General features: G+C 32.6%; 2 protein-coding genes across 2 annotated transcripts; both read right to left on the bottom strand.

Moving 5' to 3' along the window:
* Positions 1-1904: 1904 nt before the first annotated feature.
* Positions 1905-8441, bottom strand: LOC123221023 (phospholipase D delta-like). The gene is made up of 10 exons (XM_044643693.1): positions 7345-8441; positions 7033-7149; positions 6600-6794; positions 5580-5885; positions 5413-5481; positions 5098-5245; positions 4671-4819; positions 3952-4098; positions 3106-3306; positions 1905-2458 (listed from the first exon to the last, which is right to left on the bottom strand). Exons 1-10 carry the CDS (start codon positions 8299-8301, stop codon positions 2162-2164), a joined length of 2586 nt encoding a protein of 861 aa, XP_044499628.1. The 5' UTR covers positions 8302-8441; the 3' UTR covers positions 1905-2161.
* Positions 8442-11661: 3220 nt separating this feature from the next.
* LOC123222890 (aconitate hydratase 1-like) lies at positions 11662-19101 on the bottom strand. The gene is made up of 20 exons (XM_044645911.1): positions 18899-19101; positions 18644-18748; positions 18194-18354; positions 17989-18081; positions 17717-17902; positions 17382-17543; positions 16854-16998; positions 16626-16768; positions 16495-16551; positions 16327-16406; positions 16173-16248; positions 14900-15085; positions 14173-14240; positions 13965-14083; positions 13752-13873; positions 13372-13470; positions 12798-13277; positions 12405-12503; positions 12077-12319; positions 11662-11995 (listed from the first exon to the last, which is right to left on the bottom strand). Exons 1-20 carry the CDS (start codon positions 18900-18902, stop codon positions 11921-11923), a joined length of 2703 nt encoding a protein of 900 aa, XP_044501846.1. The 5' UTR covers positions 18903-19101; the 3' UTR covers positions 11662-11920.
* Between the last annotated feature and the right edge of the window lie 2765 nt (positions 19102-21866).

The raw sequence follows: 21866 nt of genomic DNA, 5'->3' as shown, positions 1-21866 counted from the left end.
AGTAAAATATTAATTAATCCTCACCAAGTGTTAATGCCTAATAAAATATTATTTAACCTGTTCATTTCACCTATCAAAAAATCTGGTTTACCCCTAGACATTATTTCTTCTAGCAAAAATTTATTTTACCTCCTAAAAAAAGTCCATTTGAAATTATATTTTGCCCTTTTTGTCAAAATCCCACAAAGTAATGTCAAAACTTAAATTTGGTTATCAAAAGACACTACTTAAACCTTCCTAAATCACTTTTCCATAAAAAGAAAATAATTTTCAACTGAAAAAAAAACACAAATTTCATCCTTAAAAAAAATATTAAATCACAATCCAAAATTTGAAAGACAAATTATTCACCATAAACATGACAACAATAAAAGAAAAAAAATCTAAAACAAAAACATTAAACACTTTTATATTAATTTTTGAACTATTTTTCAATAATATTTGGTCAGTGGAAAAGTGATTTTTGGTCTAAATTTTTTAACCCTTTGAAATAAAGTTATATTAATTAATAACCCAATAAAAATTTGTGCATATGTAGAAGAATTTTATTTTTAAAAGACCCAAATTGTGGTATTTTGACAACACAAAGCATAATCCTTCACCTTTATTTTGAAAACTGACTAGTCCAGGTCAATGTTTTGTCAATATTGATATTAAATCAAGATAAATCACAACACCTCTATATTGAAAACTAGATCGATCAATTGAATTGGTGTAATTGGAACTCAATAGCTAGTTTGAGTCAACTTTTTTTAATATTGACATTGAAACGAGATGAACTACTATTGAATCGATCAAATTATGTCAAATTACAATTTAACCACCAATTCAATCTAAACTAGATTAAGTTATAGTTCAAACCATTGGCCAACGCAAATATTAATCGGAAGTCGTATCATTACTAAAGAATTTTGCAATGTTTGAGACCTGACATACAAGGCATGCAATGAACCCGCACTAAGACGTTACAATTTCATTTGCTTGTACATTTTTTTTATTTAATCGGTAAAGAACTGGACAAGGCCCTTGAGTCAAGGCCAGTTCGATTATTAAAATATTGCCTACCATGAGTATTTATTTATGTATCTTAAAGACAACGGCATGGTTAGCTCCAAGGGAATTAAAATTCTCTGGTACAAATTTAAGCCTAATTTTAGGGTTTTTAATCCTTCCCAACCTTGTAGGGAAAAAGATTTTCTAATACAAATAAGGATAAAGAGGAAAAATATTCTTACAATCAAGGATAAGGATATGTATGTTCTCTCTCAGCTTCACCCTCACCTTACCCCTTAAATCTAATATATAATATATTTTAAATAATTTAAACTTACTGCAAATTTACCTTAAATCTAATACATATAATATGTACAGTTAATTATTTTTATTACAAAATTCCCATCCATCATTTTGACCTTAACTATAAATCATCCCTTTCTTTCTATGTTTTGTTTAACATAACATTTTATTTTTCTTTCATTATAATTAATTTTGCTTTTAAAATTGATTATGACAAGTTAGTTTTTTAAAATATAACTTTGTATGAATATGAAAAATTAATAAAGATATCAACATAAAAAACTATTAATAAGGAGATTGATTATTACACATTGTTAGATTTTACGAATGTTACTAATTTTTTTAAGAAAACTTTGTATTTACTCTAAAAAAACAAGTGAATATTTTATAAAAAAGTAGTAAGTAATATTTTAGGAAAACATGATGATTATTCTATTTATTGAAAAATAGAAAAAAAAAATTTATATTTACGGGTACAGTGAAAGGATGGAAGGGGATTTTCCCTGCTGGGATGAGAACGGGCCAGAGACTGCCCCTCCCATTGCCAATCTCTATAAATCAGTCAAGGAGTTAATTTCTTCAAAATAAAAAGAAATATAAAAAGCAAATGAGACAGCAAACGTTACTAATACAGGCCAATAAACACAAATGCTGTGTACCCAGAATTCACCCACATCTAACACAAATTTACAAACTGTCATAGATTTACACGCCCAAATTCAGCCACTGATGTAAAAATATAAGAAATTAAAAGATCACAACCCAAAACTGCTACATTCATTCGACAAAATAAGAACCCGAAAACACAAATATTCTTTTTCAGATGTTCTTCCAATGTTTCATCAGACAGAAAAGTGGGAGTTGATTATGTGGTCAACATATCAGTCAACAACAGGGAATGAGTTCCAATTACTTTACCACCAGTATCTGGAAAACTCTCATGTCCAGTTAGGGGGCTTAATTTTCCATCAGCCTCTACCTTAAGAGGATACTTTAGAAGGTGGCCCTGAAGTTGCATGAATTTTTCATTGGTGAATCTGGCCCAGTTGTCTCCCGCGATCTGGTTTACTGTCCTTACACATTCCAAACTTTCAGGCTCCTCAAAGCAAGCCTCTAGCTCACCAAGATGCTCTGCCCATAGCGATTTCCTGTATCCATAGATCTGCAAAACGTACATTTTATCATGTTGGCCACATAATGTATATATATCACATGGAACAGCAGAATTACAATTACAGAATATCTAACATTCACTAATAGTTGAGCACATCATGTTTCTTGGCTGATGGCTATCATTTCCAAAATGTCTACTCCAAAGATACATGTGTCGCAAAACAAGAAATGTGATGATAAGAGTGTAACCAGCTAGTTTAATAGATAATAAAATTTTCATACATCCTTATGTGAAGTCTTAGAATCATGTCTCAGTCAGAGTAAAGTTTGAGGGTATACAATTGTAAATCAAAATCTGCATTTAAAAAGCATTAAAATGAGAGATGATGGGATTACTATCATATTTTCATCAACACCAAATATATTTTTATGCTTTGGGACACTTATGCTGAAGCAATCATACGCCCCAGAGCAACAAATTACAGACAAAGCTGACTTTTGAAAATCTTAGCTACTTCAGAAGTACTACTTTGTCAACTTGCTTTGTTCTGGCCAAATGCAAACAAGAAAAGAAGGGCATCCAGGTGAAATAAATAATTAGAAGTTGTTCAATTCTTTTGATTATCATCATTCAAGAAACAGTAGGAACAAATACCAAAATCTAAAGTCAGATGAATATCAAGCAACTACACAGACCTGACCACGTGGATGCCTGTTGTTTTTTGCCCAAGCGTGATGCGGCTGATATGCACCCATGGCTATTTCAGTGTCTTTAGTTCCAGCCATTGATCTTTGATTAATATTGGCAGATCCCACTATCACATATTCATCATCTACTATCATTCCCTTAGCATGCACATAGATCATAAACCGCTGATATATTTGTGATCCAGACACCTGATAGTAAACTTTGATTACTAGCTATAATTTAAAAATTTTTCCTGCTTCCCTTTGAAAGCTTATCATTTACCTGATTCATGAATGATTAATAGCACTCACATTTCAAAAATATGTCCTGCTTCCATCAGAAAATATAATTTATAAAAAATGATTTATATTTGTTATGTACCATGATCAAGTTAAATGAATGTCTACATATCTACCATAAAATATTTGACAGAAGTTAAACTGGAAATCAAAAACGGCAATTAGAGAGGAAAGTTCCCAGGCAAATACTTTGGAAGTCTAGGGATTGCAATAATATGCATGATTTTCTGAAGGAAAAGAAATTGCTAATGGACTCAAATTTGACATGGATGGTTCTGTCAACAAGCTACTAACAAATATAATGACAGCAAAACAATTGCCAATGGAGACCCTAAAGCACCGAAAGCATTACAAAAAAAGAGTCACTTCAGCACTGAATTGCTTTAGACATTCTTTTGTATAAGATATCTGGCCAGTTAATTTTATATTATGTTAAGAACAATAAAATTAATTTTCCACAATAATTAAAAACAAACAATTGCTTTAGAGCCAAAACAAAATTTATACTAAACTAAGCTTAAGAAAGCACAAAAGGAGTTCTCTCCAAGTAAATACCGTTTGACCCCTATTGGTGGATGAATCCAGGATTTCTTCCCTGTTACCAAGGCAATAAAAATTGAGGTAATCTTGCGGGTGTGCATTCATCTGCATATCTTTCAGTGCCCGTGCAACAACATTATACATCATCTGCATTGTCTGGCTCTGCAAAGTGCAAATAAGTGGAATTTAGACAAAATAAATACTGCATTGTTATGTTTACTATACATTGTTTTGAAAGAAATGTAAAAACATTTTGATGAAGGTATTGAAATAGTTGGTGCTCATCCTATTTTCTCCAGTATAAAGTTAAAGTAAACTCATAAAATCAAATTGGTTAGTAACAACATAAAAGAATATGCCAATTGTATTGCCAGAGAAGACATTTTTAATGTTTAGAGGGGAAAAAAAAAAAAGACCAGACTTCCTATTAATTTTTCAAATGGTGCACTTAAGTCAACATTCTAAATCCAAGTGAAGGAACCAAACTAAATTAGGCCAATTTATGAACCAAAATCACTTTATATCTGGCATAAAAAAGGATAGAAATGAACTCTTAACTCTGAACCAGTTATTAATAAAGAACATCACATTATTGTTTCAAGGCAATAAAAGATAATGAATTTATGAAGATGCTGTGTTCATGAAACAAGAATATGCTTCCATTTGATATTTTAATTTTATTTCCAAGTAATAATTCCAATTCATAAGGGTCAGGACATATATCAGAACAAAACCTGCCAATACAGAATTTCTTGCACAGTATTAGTCTTTGGATCACCCTCAGGCCACATAGGTATGATAACGTACACTGCAAATCTCTCATTAGCTCTAATTTTACTTGCAATCTTTAGTGCCAACTCCATTGGTATAAGGTTATCAGCTCCTGCTCATACAAGAACTGTGATTTTAGAAAAATTCAGGGGGAAGAAAAACACAGTAATGGTATATGATCACTACAATCTATTAACTGAAAAAACTACGGAGAAATGATGGCATATAGAAAGTTCCATATTAGCTCTTGAACACCTCTTTCAAAGATCCAAAGACAATTTTGCAGTTAAATATTTCATATTGGTGTGTTCCTTGTACAATACTTCTGGTCTTGACTTCTTGATAAGAAGTAAATATTGCACAAACAGAAAAGATCGATCAGATTTTAACCTGCATTTTTATATGATGGCCATGCATAAGATGATCCGAGAAAATATTGATTTTCGATATATATGAAATGCTGAGCAGATCTGATTGCTTCAATGTATGCTGTTTGAATGCTCCTATCTATTACCACATCTTTTGCACAGATAAGGTTCTGCAGGAGAAGAAACTCATTCAGAACTGATTAACAGATGACAGAAACAGATTAAATTGTCAAGTTAAAATCAATCATGTACTGGTCATGAACTTGAATATTTTCCTACATGGATGACAGATATGATTTTTGAGCATTAAGCGAGCAAAGTTAGTTGATACACAAACCTGGTTCCTAGCCGCACCAACATGCCTTGGAAATCCTTTCACTGATCCTGAATCAATGGACCGGAAAATCTGTAAAAATGAAAAAATTCCACTAAGAATTATAGAAAATGAAAATGAAAAACCAAAGAAATAAGATCTCATTCAATGGCATATTTGCAGTATATGACCTGAGCATTCCAGGTTTCAGGATTTTCTTCATTGGAAACCTGTACTAGGCGATCATCCATTGGAACTACTGTAGTTCCATCATTTGCAACAGACAAGGGAGGACTTAGTATCCATGAGATGCGCCCTATCTTAATCAGAGAATCATCATGCCAACGAGAAACCTTTTTGCACTTTAGAGTGAATTCTGTCCACCGTGTTGCTTTCCTCCAACGCTGCTCAAAGTTTATGAGAACATCATATGCGGCAGGCCCATCAATTCTGCAGTGCAAATCATGCCATGGCTGTCTTGGAGCCTTGGTTCCAGCCTGATAAAAAAAAAATTGCAAAACCAAGTGAAGAGAAAGAGCAAGAAAATACTAGCACTAGTACTACTTCCATGAGGACATTTGAAAGCAATGTTTTAAAACCTGAATCGAACAGACCGGTTAGGCTAGTCCAATCTGGGACCAAGGCAAAACCAGAGTCATCAATTAGACTTGGGTGAACAGCAATCCAACTAATAGAAACTCTCCGGTTTGCGGTTTGACCCATAGTTTACCCTGGTCAAACCCCTCCAACATCTCATCCATGAATATAGTGTGTGCACCATCATGCCAAGTTTATTTTTATATTAAAGCAATTCAGATTATATATTTAATGACTAATTAAATAAAAGAAAAATTTGTATACAATTTTTAGGTGGTCAGACTGAACCGACTCTTCAGTGGTTTGATATCTGATCCAACTCTGAAAACAATGTTTGAAAGTACAACACTATAAAGTTGGTTTTGAGATAAACAGATTGCATGGTCCCGTATCAAACAATATTATAATGATTTTTCATAAATTTGATTATATATGTTGGGGTGGGAATGTCCCTTGTTATCCTTGATAATAGTATATGTGCAAGGCTAATATTGCTAACCAACAGGGAATGCAATGGTAATTCAAATGGAAAAAATTATGCTCATATGGAAATAGGTTACTTTACAAAGAAACTCTGAGTTAAACCGAAATATTAATTTCAGCAAGCCACTCACAGGATATGTAGGATTATGAAAATCATCCTTGAACACAGTTTCGAGATCATGAAAGAGACGATGGTCAGGGGTGTCATAGCGACCATCACAGAGATCAATACCTCCTATAAATGATGTTATCTTCCGGTTGTTACCAAAGGCTTGCGTGTCAACAATAACACATTTCTGATGGTGTGTAAAAATGGTACCAACAATCTGGACAACATCATCATACAAATGATTTTACCAGTCATGAACTCTGAGAAAACAAATGAATTTCTAAAACTTATCAAAACAAGCGATTACAATAGAGAACCAAAAGTATCATTTCAACTCCATATAAAATGGTTTTTGTCACATTTAATCAACATAAATTCATAAGAGCTAACTAGTCTTCTAACTATGACAGACACAGCAAATTACTAAAATGTGAAAAAGGGATATAAAAACGTGCCTGTTGGTTGATAATGCTAAGCTTACTACTAGCATAACGTGGTGCCAGCACACAATTCACAGATGAATGCTTGAAAAACTTTTTTGTTTCTTCATCGTGCGTTGTCATCACGCCTGCCTGCACATTTCAGCCAGTAAAATGTAAAACAATAGAACAGGGAAAATATATAAAAAAAAAAAAAAAACCTGTTTTCTCATTGTTTCAGACCATGTAAAATTAATTCACAGTTTTTGTTAACAAAATTAAAAAGCCCATATTAGCATCTACAGCATTTTCAAATAATATTTTGAAAAGAATGGTTTCAGTACTCACCGTTTTCACTCCAAACTTGTCATGGGAGGTCTTATCATCCCAAATCAACAACAGAACTCTCACACCTTCCTCCGATTTATACTTGAGCAACTCACCGAGTGTCAAATCACCACCTCGAGGCAACGGCCGCGTCGGCTCTCTAATAAGCTTAATCTTCTCAAACACAGACCATCCAACAATGTACACCAAATGGTGAGCCTCTGAAATGGCATGACAAATGTCCTCCCAGCACGTGCCCTGCTTATAAACCTGACCTCCGTCAAGCTTAATGTGAGGCAAGAACCCCTCCTTCACGTGAGCGTCTTGGTACAACGTCACTTGATGTCCCTTTCGTAACGGAAAATAAGTGTTTCGAACTCCTCCCTGCTCAGGATCACCCGCAATGCCGTAGCGGTACAGTGGAATTTTTTCACAAGGCATGAATTTCATTTCAAGTGACAAGGCTGTGCCTTCCTTAGGCGTCCTACCGTTGGAGCCGACGATAGGGAACCACCCCGAGATGAACTCGCCAGTGGCGATTTTACGTGCAGGGATTTTCGTCTTCCCAATAATCTCGGCTCCAAAGAGATCTTTGTCTTTAACATGAAACTCGAGGTCAATTACAGGGTGAGCCAAGTGAATAAAGAAGTGCTCGTTCCATACTGGATTCTGCGAGTTCCTAATGACACGTGTGCGCGCCACGGTGGCATGCGGCACCACCACGGTAACATAAGGGTCGCTGGTGCTAATCTTACCGTGGTGGTGAATATTACGGTCTTCGATTCCGTCTTCCACATCTTCGGCCGCCGAACCGCGGTTCTCAGACCGTGGCGAACTTTTGCTAACGTGACAGACTGTGAAACAACGGCGCAGGTGTTGGGACACTATGTCCATATTCGGCAAGCGTCGAGCCTTGATGATCTTAAGGTCGAGATCACCGTGAAGATTGACGAAGCGTTCTTCCTCGGAAGTAGCCATAATGAAACGGTCGAGTCCGGCAATTCTACAAAACCGTATTGTGAAAGAACCGGAGAGAAGAAAAGTGAAAGAAAACAAAACACTGGCAGTGCAAAAGAGAGACAGTAAGAACGAGCTATCGTGGCAGGCTGCATACCACACACAGGTAATTTTGCAGTTAGTTAATTTTAAACGATAATGAAACCATTTGATTTCACCGCACGAACAAACAGATCTTTAGTAATAATAATAAAAAGTTCTCGGAAATTGAATGTGAACAGAAGAAGAGGACAAAGTGAAACAGTGAAGAAACCCATAGCTACGAGAAAGGTAATTTGAATAATAATAAAAAAGTAAAAGAGCATATATTTAAATTTTATAATAATATATTAAAATTAAAATTTTAACTTATTTAATTTATTAATTATTAATTTTAATTAAATATAACAATCTAATTAAAATTGAACTCTTCGTTGAAAAAAAAATTATTAGGGAGAATAAGCTCCTACTCGTATAAAGAATAATGTAATAGCACATTTACTTGGAATTGTTTTTGTTTCAAAAATTGACCAATAATAATATAAGAATAGATGAAATATACCATTTTTATATATAATTTTATGTATAAATAATGATTTTATTTCAAAAATTGATTAGTAATAATACATGAATAGGTGAAATATAAAATTTTTTATATATAATTTTATGTATAAATAATGATATATCAGTATATGATTAAGCGTTGTTTTATCTTTAATTTTTAATAATTTAATTATATGATAATATATTATTATTTATGTATAAAAATTATATATATAACATTATTATTTAAAATAAAAGCAATGTTACGTGTATCCATTTCGGGTATACAAATATGCATATATTTATATATGTTATTATATAATTAGTATTATTTTATTCTTAATTTAAAATCATTTAATCATGTAATAATATATATAAGTATATATATATATTTATATATTCAAAATAAATACACATAATTTTATTATTATAATAATGTTACATGAAAACTAAGGTTTTTATTTAAGAGTATCCTATCAATGTAAATTTCTATACCAACTGCCGATTCAAACAACATTACCCAAAATTGATTGCCTCCATTTGGTTGACAAAATATTTTTTTTGCAAGTCATATTAAGCCTATGTTTGACATGGATTCCATCCCAATACCCTAAAAAAGTTGATTATATTTTGTAGGGAAAATTACTATTTCCCACCCAAGTTTTAGCATTCTCTCAAAAGTTTACCCACCCATAATGAAAAACTCAAATATCTATCTAAAGTTTAATCTGTTTGAACCCACCCACATTTTTTCTGTTAGGGTTAAAAGGTAAATTTGTCATTTTATCAATAATATTAAATAATTAAAAATGTATCTCATTTCCCTCCCTCTAATTTGAAAAACTAACATTTGTCCCCTGAATTAAGTTTTAAAAAATTCACTTTTTTCCCTTGAAATGTAGCCACTTTCTCCGGCGACAGCAAAGAAGTTTTCGTCCAGAGGTGGTCGACCTCTGGAAGACGATCGTCGTCCAAGAAAGATGACTGTCGTTCAGATCTAGATGACGAGCGTTGTCCAAATCTGGACGACGGAGAGTCGTCTATTCTGGATGACACTCTGTCGTCCAGTGAAGGCCAACTAGTGTCGTCTAGATCTAGACGACACTTGTCACTCTCTCTTTAGCCACGTCGTCATCGGTGGCCGAAGGGAAAGTGAAAAAAAATTAGGGATTTGGGGGGGTGAAAGCACTTTCAAAGTTCAGGGATGTGGATAAAAGTTAATTTTTAAAATTAGAGGGGAAAAATATGATAAAATTATATAACTTGAATACAAACAGTAAAATGATAGTTTTACCTCTATATTTAACTGAAAACGTAATGACGGTTTAGAGATGAGTGGGTGTTTAGGTTTTTCATCAGACACGAGTATACTTTGAAGATAAGACTAAAACTTGGGTAGGAAATAGTCTTTTTGCCTAATTTTAGCAATAATTGAAGGTTCATAGTGTCGGTGGCTTTCCAACTTCAGTATTAGTGTTGGTGCCATAAGTAGCTATAATATTTTTTAATAGTATTTTATATATAAATAAGAATATATTATTATATAATTAAATAATTAAAAATAAAAAATAATATAATATTTAATAATAATATATTATTATTTATATACAAAATTATATATATAATTTTATTGATTATCTTTACCGAGTTTGCTGTTATACTGACAATGTCTTTGCTCCTCGTAAGTGTGTGGCAGATTTGGATGACTCATATGATTTAGCAACTGTTGATTCAGTATATAATTTGTTTCGGTAATTTCGATTTCATCCCTAGTATTCAAACTTATTACATTAATCCCCATCTTATATATAACATGTACATGTTATCAGCATGATAATTCTGAAATTGCTTCATTCAATCCAAAATTAGCATTCGCGGATTCATGGGTCATACACTTGTCACCAACTGAAAAAGGCAAATTTTCATAGCACATGACATTAATTGGATAATTAACAGAATATCTGTGTTTAAATTGAATAAGAAGTGATTTTATATTCAAAATAAATAATTAGATTTTTGATCAAATTAATACACATACTAAGTGCAAAATTATCTATATTAATATATAAAATTATACAGTATAATAAAAGTTAAAATAAAAAACTATAAGGGGGTATTTGGATTAGGGAATATTTTATTATTAAAATTTAAAAAATTGCCTTAAACATATATTAATTTGAAAATAATTGGGTATAAATTATTATTTTGTTTGATAAAATTTAGCAAAAATAGATAGATATAAATAATTATTGTGTTTGATTAGAGGAAAGAATACTAATATATTATTTTATTTAAATATTTTTAGGTATAATTATTCTAAAATATTTTTTGTTATTTGTTAAATTAATTGAAAATGAGATTATTTTTGCGTTAAAAAAATTAATAAATAAATGATATGTTATAATAAAATTAAGATTATTTTAGTAATATTTTAATATTTAAAGTAGAAATGGTAATCAGATTATCTCTTATCATTATTACTAATAAAAAATTATCAAAATATTTTATTATTTTTAAATTAGATAAAATAAATAATGTAAACAATAAAAAATAAATTACCAAAATAATCATTAAACCCCTTCAATCAAACGACCCTTAAGTATTAAGTCTTTGGTTGATAATAAAGACGGATTGTTTTTATTATTTAAATTATTTTATTTAGTTAAAATTATAATAATTTTCTATTATTAATGATGATGTGATAAATAATATAAGAAATAAATTTGAAATGGAGGCAATTTTCAATTGGTTAAATGACTGGCAAATTTGAGCATAAATCCATCAATTGTACAGTCGAAATTGAATTTCACTTTCTTCCTCAATTCATTCATACTGATCTTATTGAAAATTCAAGTGTTAAAAGTGTGTACTGATCCCGGAACCTCCTAATGAAAAAGCAATTCAATACGACTGCACCGGCACTAAAACAAACTTCACTAGATTCTCCGGTTTGCTTCAGAATTGGAGCAATGCACCATCACCATGCTGCCCATCCATATGATGTTGAGAATTTGCTACCAGCGCAAAACATCCATCATAGAAAACGGGTTTCCGCAAATCATTGTTCCGCTCCAATCAAGTTCCGTATGACATATTGCAGAATGCCTCCATGGTCAAAATAAGCAAGTTCCACCTATATTGAAGAGACCAAAGGTTTAAGTAAAACGTGGCAGTAAGAGTAGAAAAGTATGTGCATAATTAGGTATGTTCTTACCTCTGTATCGAATCGTATTATGCACGTGAATGATTTGCCACTGTCAGCAACCACTGTGACATCCTGACCAGGTCTTATTTCACTTACACTGCTTGGAAGATCAATGGTGTAGCGTTCATGCCCAGTCAATCCAAGTGTATCAGCATCCTCCCCGGCCCTGAAGCATAAGGGAATAATGCCCATACCTACCAAATTACTACGGTGAATTCGCTCAAAGCTTTTTGCAATCACAGCTTTCACACCCTGGATTCCATTACAGTTTAATAAATTACCACAAGTGTGAAATATGAAAAAAAAAAAAAAAATTAAATGCATCATTAAGGTGTACCAGTAACATTGGACCCTTGGCAGCCCAGTCACGAGAACTTCCACTCCCATACTCAGCACCAGCCAAAATAATAGTATCTTGCCCCTCGCTCTTGTACCTCTGTTAATAGAAGAGGGTAAAATTAGAATTCAAAAAGGAAATTTCTTCAATAAAAAGGTTAGTGGGAACTTTTAATCACGACTGAAAAAGAACTCAGGCTATCTTGTGAATTGTTTTCTCCCACAGAAGCCATATTAAGTTGCTATAAAATGGGTGATTTTAGAATCACAACAATGGCAGTATTGAATATAAGACTTTGCTCCAACTAATAATCTGAACTACTTTTATCCAAATTTTCCAAATCCAAAACATGAAATACTCCAGCCAAGACACGTTGTAGAGATAAGAAATTACCATGGCAGCATCAAACACAGAGAGCTTTTCTCCAGAGGGAATATGAATTGTTTTGGGCCCAACTTCTCCATTCAACAGTTTGTTGACAAGACGAATATTAGCAAAGGTGCCCCTTGCCATTATCTCATCATTGCCACGGCGACTTCCGTAAGAGTTGAAGTCTCTTCTATCAACACCACGTTCCATAAGATATCTGGCTGCAGGACTGTCCTTGTGGATGCTGCCAGCTGGTGAGATGTGATCAGTTGTAATACTATCCCCAAAGTTGAGCAAGCAATAAGCCCCCTTCACCCCATGGGCCCCCGGAGGAGACATGGTCATGCTTTTAAAATAGGGTGGCTCATGTATGTAAGTTGATTTTGGATCCCAAGCATAAAGAGTGCCAGAAGGTACAGATAATTGGTTCCACATTGGATTCCCTTGAGTGATAGCTTGATATGTCGCCTTAAACATTCCAGGCAGCACATTTGTTTGAACAACCTGATGACAGTACAGGAAAAAAGAAATGAAAATCCAGTAATCTTTCAAACTTTTATGATCTAGAATTGGCACCATATAGAGTTCAGTAGCTCACCTGTGCAACTTCTTCATTGGATGGCCAGATGTCCCTGAGATATATCTTCTCTCCATCATTCCCCACCCCAATGGGTTCAGTTTCAAAATCAATATTGACCTATAGCATGGTTTCTCATTAGGAATAGTTTGATACCGAAAATTGCATACAATCAACAAAAATAAAGATTTTATACACAATCACCACAAGCACAAACAAAAATGTTGAACATAAAAATAACAAGTAAAATTCAAACATAGTAATTTCTAGATGAGCACTAAAACAAAGTTAGAAGTTTTCACGGTAACACTACAAGCATAAACAAATACAAGAGAAGCATTGAATGCGACTTAAAAGACTTTGCAGCACATATTCATTTTTATAGAATAAGAGTTACATACTGTGCCAGCCAAAGCATATGCAACCACAAGAGGAGGGGAAGCAAGATAATTAGCCCTTGTTAAAGGATGAACACGGCCTTCAAAATTACGGTTTCCAGACAACACAGCAGCCACTACAATATCTGGAATTTCGTAAAACAGCATGAGAAATGATCACTTTGAAATATTCTCAAGAGAAAAATCTGAAAGGTGCTATTTATAGCAGAAATTGACCATTTTCAATTATAGCAGCTGCCACTGCTTCATCAATATCACCAGAGTTTCCAATGCAGGTAGTGCATCCATACCCAACTATATGGAATCCAAGCTGATTCAAATACTTCTGTAACCCACTGCAGAGGTAGTTCTTTGACTCAGGAACTTATAACAAGAACTTGAACGTTAATAATGGAAAAAAGTGTTGCAGATTCTTGCAGTGTACCTGTTTTGCAGATACTTGGTTACAACCCCAGAACCTGGAGCAAGACTTGTCTTAATCCATGGTTTGACCTGCAAAAAGATGTATTGCAGCAATTCATAATCTCAATCACTGAGAGCACAAAGTACTCAATAACATTGGCTATTTGTATCATATTTTTCCATTAAATTAGTCTAACTAAAAGAGTAATCCTAGCAGCTGACTACACCACCACCCCCCCCCCCCGCGGGGCAAAAGCAAAAAAAAAGAAGATAATGTCTAAATAATTAAAAGTTGCTCTAAGACAGAGAAATACAGAGAACACAAATTTGAAGTACCATGTGCTGAAATTGGACAGTTTTTAAGATTGTGAGTGTGTTCATGTGCTCCCGTATAACAATGTGAACGAATCTCTTGCATACTGATTAAGGCCTCTTCATTTCGCTCAATTGATATGGTCCTTTGGTGACCTTTCCATACCATGATTTCTACAAGTAAATAATAGTATAAAACACACTACTATCTCAAATAGATATCACTCAGACAAAGACAATTGGAGAATAATGATGACAGAAACCACATTCACTAGTAAATGCAGCACATATCCCATCATATTCCAGATTTATCAATGGGGGAAAGATTATAGCTCTCTGGTCATAGTTCCTGTTTGATTTAGTATATATTCTTGATTTTATTTGTCCTTCTAAGAAACAAAGAACAGAGAGTTGGAAGATAGGAATAGACAACTAACCTCCAATCCTAGCTCACAAGCTTTCTTTGCAACCAAAGCAGCACCAAGCATTACACTAGGATTTGAGGTATTTGTGCAACTGGTGATGGCTGCTATAACAACATCCCCATGCCTAAGCTGTGCAGGAGTCCTGCGAAATGAGAACTCCACAACCTTAGTTTGAGCTTCCTTAGGTATAGCAAATCCCTGTAATACCAAAAATGAAAAGAAGAAAACAATAGTAATAAAGTAAGCACAAAAAAGATACAGAAAGCAGAAGAAAGAGAGATGATGCATAAAACTACTTCCATCGATTGATAGAATCCCAATCACCAAGGTGTACATGCTCAAGTATAGACAGGGATCCAATAAAGCAAAGGAAGGAACAGGAGAAGGAAAGGTGTTACGTTGTCATTAATGAGTTGTTACTCTTGCAGGTCAAGGTGTCCACATGGCAAGAGAGGATTGGAGTTGAAAGATGTTAGTTATGGGAGAGATGGTGAATAAAGTGCAGAGAGAGAGTAAGCTTGGGAGGGGGAGATTATCGCAGTAGCTTTGGGAGGTCCTCACCGGCTCGAACTGCCGGGAGTTGTTTTCCTTTCAATTTTCAATTGTAAACAGAAAGAACAGCTATTACTGGAATATTGTATTTTGAACTTATCATTTTAATGCAATTTTTCAGTTGAATTTTATCATTTTTTATCTCAATTTTACCAATATCTTGCTAGTATCTCTCACTGACACACTTTAGTAAAAACTGACCTAATTGCAAACTTTAAGACACCTGTAAAGGGCAGTATAATCCTGAAACGATGTCTGCAACATGGTATCCTGTGTCGCATTAAACCCAGTTTTTTCATCCCTATAATTCAAAAGTGCCTTCTCAATATTATAATCATGTAAAACTAGAAATCTAGAAACTTCACTAAACAGAGCTGACTATGCTTCTACATGACCAGTCATAGCTAGAGGTAATGTGGAACTCGCTATAAAACAAAACTAATAGTTGTAATAACACTATCCTTACAACAGTCATCACCTCAGTTCCCAGGATTTCATTTCAGTCTCTTGTAAAGTCTCATCCTTCTAAGTAGCAATTATATAAATTCTTGGTTATACAATGAGAATTTTCATCATTAGTTATTGCATGATTCTTTATGTCAGAGGTAATGAATTTATATCTGTTCACACAACATTGATAATCGCCAATTACAAAACCTTGTTTCCCTTTGCATTATACCCATGCCCAAGACATGTCAATAGGGTCCAGTCTAAGTTTAGGCAGCTTTCTCACCTTGAATCCAACTCTATTATCCAAACATGCATGCCAATCAGCTTTCATTTCTCTCAAAGGAACTCGATCGTGTGGCCTACAATTCATTGACAATCAGAGGCATGTCATGAAAAATTGGAATACTAAAACTGTGAAAATAGAGTGTTAGCTCTACCTCTTGGGCCCTGAAATGCATGGTTCGACATCCTCGAGATTCAGTTCAAGATAAGACGAATACACTCTGTTGCTCTGAGGCTGAGCTCAGAAAATTTTTAAGAGTCAAAACCATATTATTCAACATGTTGGATAAAGAAGTATTGTAGAAAAATAATATTAAAAAAACCTCACTGTAGTCGACAAACAACTTATTAGCTCGCAAATAGGATTCTATCATAGAAACCTGCATTATGATAATGAATCAGTCCATCATAAAAGGCTAGATTAAACCAAACAAAATTTGTGCTGAAGGCCTACCATGTCGTCACTTCGGCCAGTCAGTTTCAGATACTGCAGAGTGACATAATCCACTGGAAAGAATCCCATGGTTGCACCATACTCAGGAGACATGTTGGCAATAGTGGCACGGTCTGCTAATGAAAGTTCACTCATGCCTTCCCCTGCATGCATGAAACTAGCATCAGTAACTAACTGACTTTAGATTAAATACATGGACTGATCAATTGTTTATAAAAATGCACATACCATAGAATTCCACAAATTTGCCTACAACCCCATGCTTCCTCAGCATTTGGGTTACTGTCAAAACCAAATCTGTGGCAGTCACACCATCTCTCAGTTTTCCAGTTAATTTAAACCCAACAACACCAGGCAAGACCATGCTCATAGGCTGCATTTGAGAAAAAAGAAAAGAAAATATATATTTCTTGACTAAAAACCACAGAAGAAAATCACTCTAAAAAATTTGATGCACGATGAGTTTACAAAGAAGAAAAAATATATCTATTGATTAGCATTGTAGAACGGATTAAATAAATATAAACTAACCTTTTGCTTTAATTTACATGGGATAACTTATGCAAAATACTAAGACCTCTTTTATTATTGACTAACTAAAAAAAATGATATGTTAGTTCCATCCATGACTACAGACCATTAACTATAATCAAACATTCTGTAAAACATATCCAACTTAATAGGAGAAACACTGAAAAACCAGTATATTCTCTGGTCCCAAGAAGTCTGAATGGTATTCAGGGTAAATTATGTTACCTGGCCAAGCATTGCAGCCTCTGCCTCTATTCCACCAACTCCCCAGCCAGCAACACCTAATCCATCAATCATAGTAGTATGTGAATCTGTTCCAACAACACTATCAGGATAAAGAATCCCATCTGTGTTGAACACAACTCTTCCAAGGTATTCCAAATTGACCTGTGGTTGATATCACAACTCTTAATACCTTATCAAGACATGAGAAAACAACATAATGGAAACACAAAACATTAATTTTCGACTAATAAAAATTATCCCATAAGTTATCACTACTGATATATCATTTTTTATAATATGTAATATACAATCCTCATATAATACTTGTTCATTACCTGGTGAACAATTCCTGATCCAGGCGGCACAACAAGCATGTTATGGAAAGCGTTAGAACCCCACTTGAGAAATGCAAATCTCTCTTTGTTCCGCTGGAACTCTAGTTCCATATTGGCCTGCACTGCATTTGCTGATCTTGCCACGTCAACCTGAACTGAATGATCGATAACAAGATCAACAGGAACCTGCATGAATTACAATCCATATCACAATCAAATGTACCTTCCAAATTACAGAGCATTTAACAATACTCCACAAAAGTTGTACTTGCCAATGGATTAATTTTATTAGAATCACCACCAAGCTTGTTCATAGCATCTCGCATACATGCTAGATCAACAACAGCAGGAACACCAGTAAAATCCTGAGAAACAAAAGACCCAAAAATTGCATTATCCTTAATTTTAAAAAAAAAAAAACATTTACATTACAGTCACTTTATCAATTAACAAAATTACAACTGGAGTTATATTTACCTGAAGTAGAACTCTAGCAGGTTTAAACGGAATCTCAACTTGCTTCGGTGCTGTATTTTCCCAATCAAGAATCTTCTCAACATCCTTACTCTTAACTTCAAACTCATTGCAGTTACGAATAGCCGATTCCAAAAGTATCCTAATGGAATATGGAAGCTTATCTGCAACACAATCCAAATCCCTCATCAAATAAATTCAACTCTTATTTCATTATTTAAATTTTCTTTTATTTTAATAAAAAATATAAATAAATAAACTAACCTCTACTTGTTTTGACAGAATATTTGAAAAGTTTCCATTACACGTAATCTAACAAAACAACTTGACCTACTTTCTTATAGTCCCAGGAATCCAGACTATCATCAAACACATAACATGATAATTTTCTCATTAACTTTCCCTCCCTTTTCTCAGAAATCAAACAGAAAATAGACAAAAAGAAACACTGACCGATTCGAGGATCGTTGAGAGCCGGTAAGCTATAGTATTTGCCAAATTCACCACCGTTAGACCTCTCGAGAGTTTTCAATATGCTGTTGAAAGGATTCCCCGTCGCTATCGAATCATAAAAACTCCGTAATCAGATTAAAATAACTAATCTAAAATCGTCACAACTTAACTAATTAAAATTCCAGTGACAACGGCAAGAAAATTAAAATTAAATCATTTGAAATACCAATTTAAACAAAACAATACAAAACTCACCCATGCTGAGACGATTTAATTCTTTCCTTGGATTTTTGGATTGCTAAAGAAAACGAAAATGGGTCAGTAGAAGTGAGATCTAAAGGATAAGAGGAGTTGGTGAGCTAGAAAATTTTTGAATAAACAATATCGTCACTACAGTTCTCACTTTCGGCATGTTTTATTTTATTCAAGGTGTCTAAAATGACTGCACTCGGAGCCTTCAGTTGAGATAATAACATTTTTGTTTCTAAGGTTCGGTATAAAACACAGGCCACCCGAGGTTTGCTGAAATAACAGTTCCACCCATTAAATTTAAAAAACTTAAATATCTCTCTTTGTTAAAATTTGTTATTAAGATTCACAATAAAAATATTATTTAATTAAAAATATTAAAAATTTAAAATTTTATTATTATTTTTTTAATTTAAAAATCTAATAATTTATCTCTATTTAAAGTTTAAAAAATAATTGTTTTTCGTTAAGATTTTAAAATTATCATTGAAGTCATTGAATTTTATTGTCATCATCCATGGTCTCTCTCCCTCCTTTTTCAATGAACTTATCAATCTTTTTCCCTATCTCTCTTTGATGAAGACAACTGATAATAAAAGAATGGAGAATGCGACAAAAGACGATAATGACTATTAGAAGTGATGACAGTTTCAAAATTCTAAGAAAAATTATTATTTTTCAAATCTTAAATAAAAAATTTGTTAAAATTTTAAATTAAAAAGAAAAATATGATAAATTTTTAATATTTTTAACTAAAAGATATTTTTACTTTTAATTTTAATAGTAAATTTATACAAAATAATAAGTTTTTAAGTTTTTAAATATTACTAGATAAAACTGTCATTCCAATAAACCTTGGGTGCGTCTTTTCCTCTAAAACATGTAATCTTCTAGACGGATCAAATGTCAACAAAAAATTCAACAGCACCAGTCCCGTCTAATCCAAATGTCGTGGATGCCCAATAATGCTCATTATGGTAGATGCATGTGAATATCCTTTTCTGGCCGTCCATTTCATGACGTGGCAATGCCGGTAAAGTTTAACCGCAACCCAACTTAGAATCGAAAACGTTTTTCATGAGATTCAACTATTTATTTGATGCATCTTTTTATTAATTTTAATATTTAAGAATATAATATTAAAATACTAGACTAAATATTAAATAAAATTTGAAAAAATTTATAATTTCAAATTAAAATCTTATTTAAAACAGTAAAATTATATATACCTATTTTAAATACACAAATATATATATTTTTGTATATATTATTATATAATTAAATAATTTTAAATTAAAGATAAAATAATAATTAATTATTTAATATATTTAAAATAAATATATATATAATATTACTTTATTAAAAATATTTGGACTCTTTTTTACAAATATAACATTTTCTAATGATAGTATATTGTTTTAAACAACGAAAAAGGTATTTAATATTTTATTGAGCCCTAAATTTCTTAGTCTTTTTTTTTTACACTTATTTATCTTATAAATAATGATATTATATATTTATATAATCGCAAAAAATTAAATTTGCATATGTCCTTATGACAAGTATTTCTTTCTTTTTTTCTTTTTTCCCTTAATGAAATAAACTGTATATCTATATAATTGAAAGGTCTAATGTATAAAATAGGCAAAGGATTATATCCCACCGGAGTTTTTATGTGCTCTTAAAGTTACACCTACAAGATTTAAAAAATTTAAAATTTCATTTCTAGACTAATTATTGTTAGAATTTTTTTATTAAAGATATGAGTAAAATTAAAATTTTATTTATAATACTAAAAAATATAAAATTTATTATATTTTTCTCATAAGTTTTAGAAATTAACAACTTCACCTCCATCTAAAGTTTTAAAACTTTGAAAAGTTACTTTTTCCCTCTCAAATTTTTTCTTCACCCCTTCAGCCATTACCTCCGAATCCAACGACTTACCCTCTCTACCCTAAACTGTTGATGTTGAAAAGAAGATTTTAACAAATTTCTTTAACAACAAGAGGAAGAGATTTCAAATCTCTTTATCTCTAATGAAGAGATTTACTTCAAATCATCTCTAATGAAAAGATTTACTTCAAATCATTTTTTGTGCATCAGCAAATGGTTTAGGTGGAGAGGGTAAGTCGTCGATACTGGAGGGGTGAAGAAAAAATTTGGGAGAAAAATATGAGTTTTTAAAGTTAAAAAATTTTAAACAAAGATGAAATGAATAGTTTTTAAAACTTAAAAAAGAAAATATAATAGATTTTATATATTTTTAATATTATTAATAAAATAACAATTTTACTTATTTTTAAAAGAAAATTCTGATGGTAATTGGCTTATAAATAAGATTTTAAGGTTTTTAAATTTTATAAATGTGACTATAAAAATGTATTAAAACTTTGGTAGAAAATAATTGTTTGGCCTATAAAATACGTCCTACCCTTCATGTCCACTGAAACACCACTTGGCTCCCAGATTATGAAATAAATTTAGCCATGTGTTTATGAAAGTTGGCTCCCAGTTACCCCCTGATCCCTAAATGAAAGTTGCATGGCAGAGTTGGCAATTCACACTGTAAGAAAAAAAAAAAAAAACGTAACCAAAAAATTAAAGGCAAATATTAATATAAAATAACATTTTATTGTGCCGACGAGCACCAACCACCGCCAAATCACTTCAGCTGTGTTGCACCAGAAAAAACAAACCAACCCACGGACGTGAATCAAATGCCAAATCCATTGGGTCAGGAGGCAGATCAAAATAAATGTCGAGAAAACAGTAATTGAATTAAAAATACCCACAAACGTCGCCACGGCTCATGCCTGTAAATAGGAATGGTACTGTGCCCTCCTCGGAGGCCATGTCAATCTTTTCATTATATAGATAAAAATAATTTTTTATCTTTTTTTTATATTCATAAAAAAATCTTTTTTATACTTTTTAAATATATTAAATAATAAAATTAAAATCAATTCACTAT

The sequence above is a fragment of the Mangifera indica genome, chromosome 1, assembly GCF_011075055.1.
Source record: "Mangifera indica cultivar Alphonso chromosome 1, CATAS_Mindica_2.1, whole genome shotgun sequence".
NCBI lineage: Eukaryota > Viridiplantae > Streptophyta > Magnoliopsida > Sapindales > Anacardiaceae > Mangifera > Mangifera indica.
Note: the sequence above shows the minus strand (reverse complement) of the source record. Positions and strands in the feature narration are given on the sequence as shown.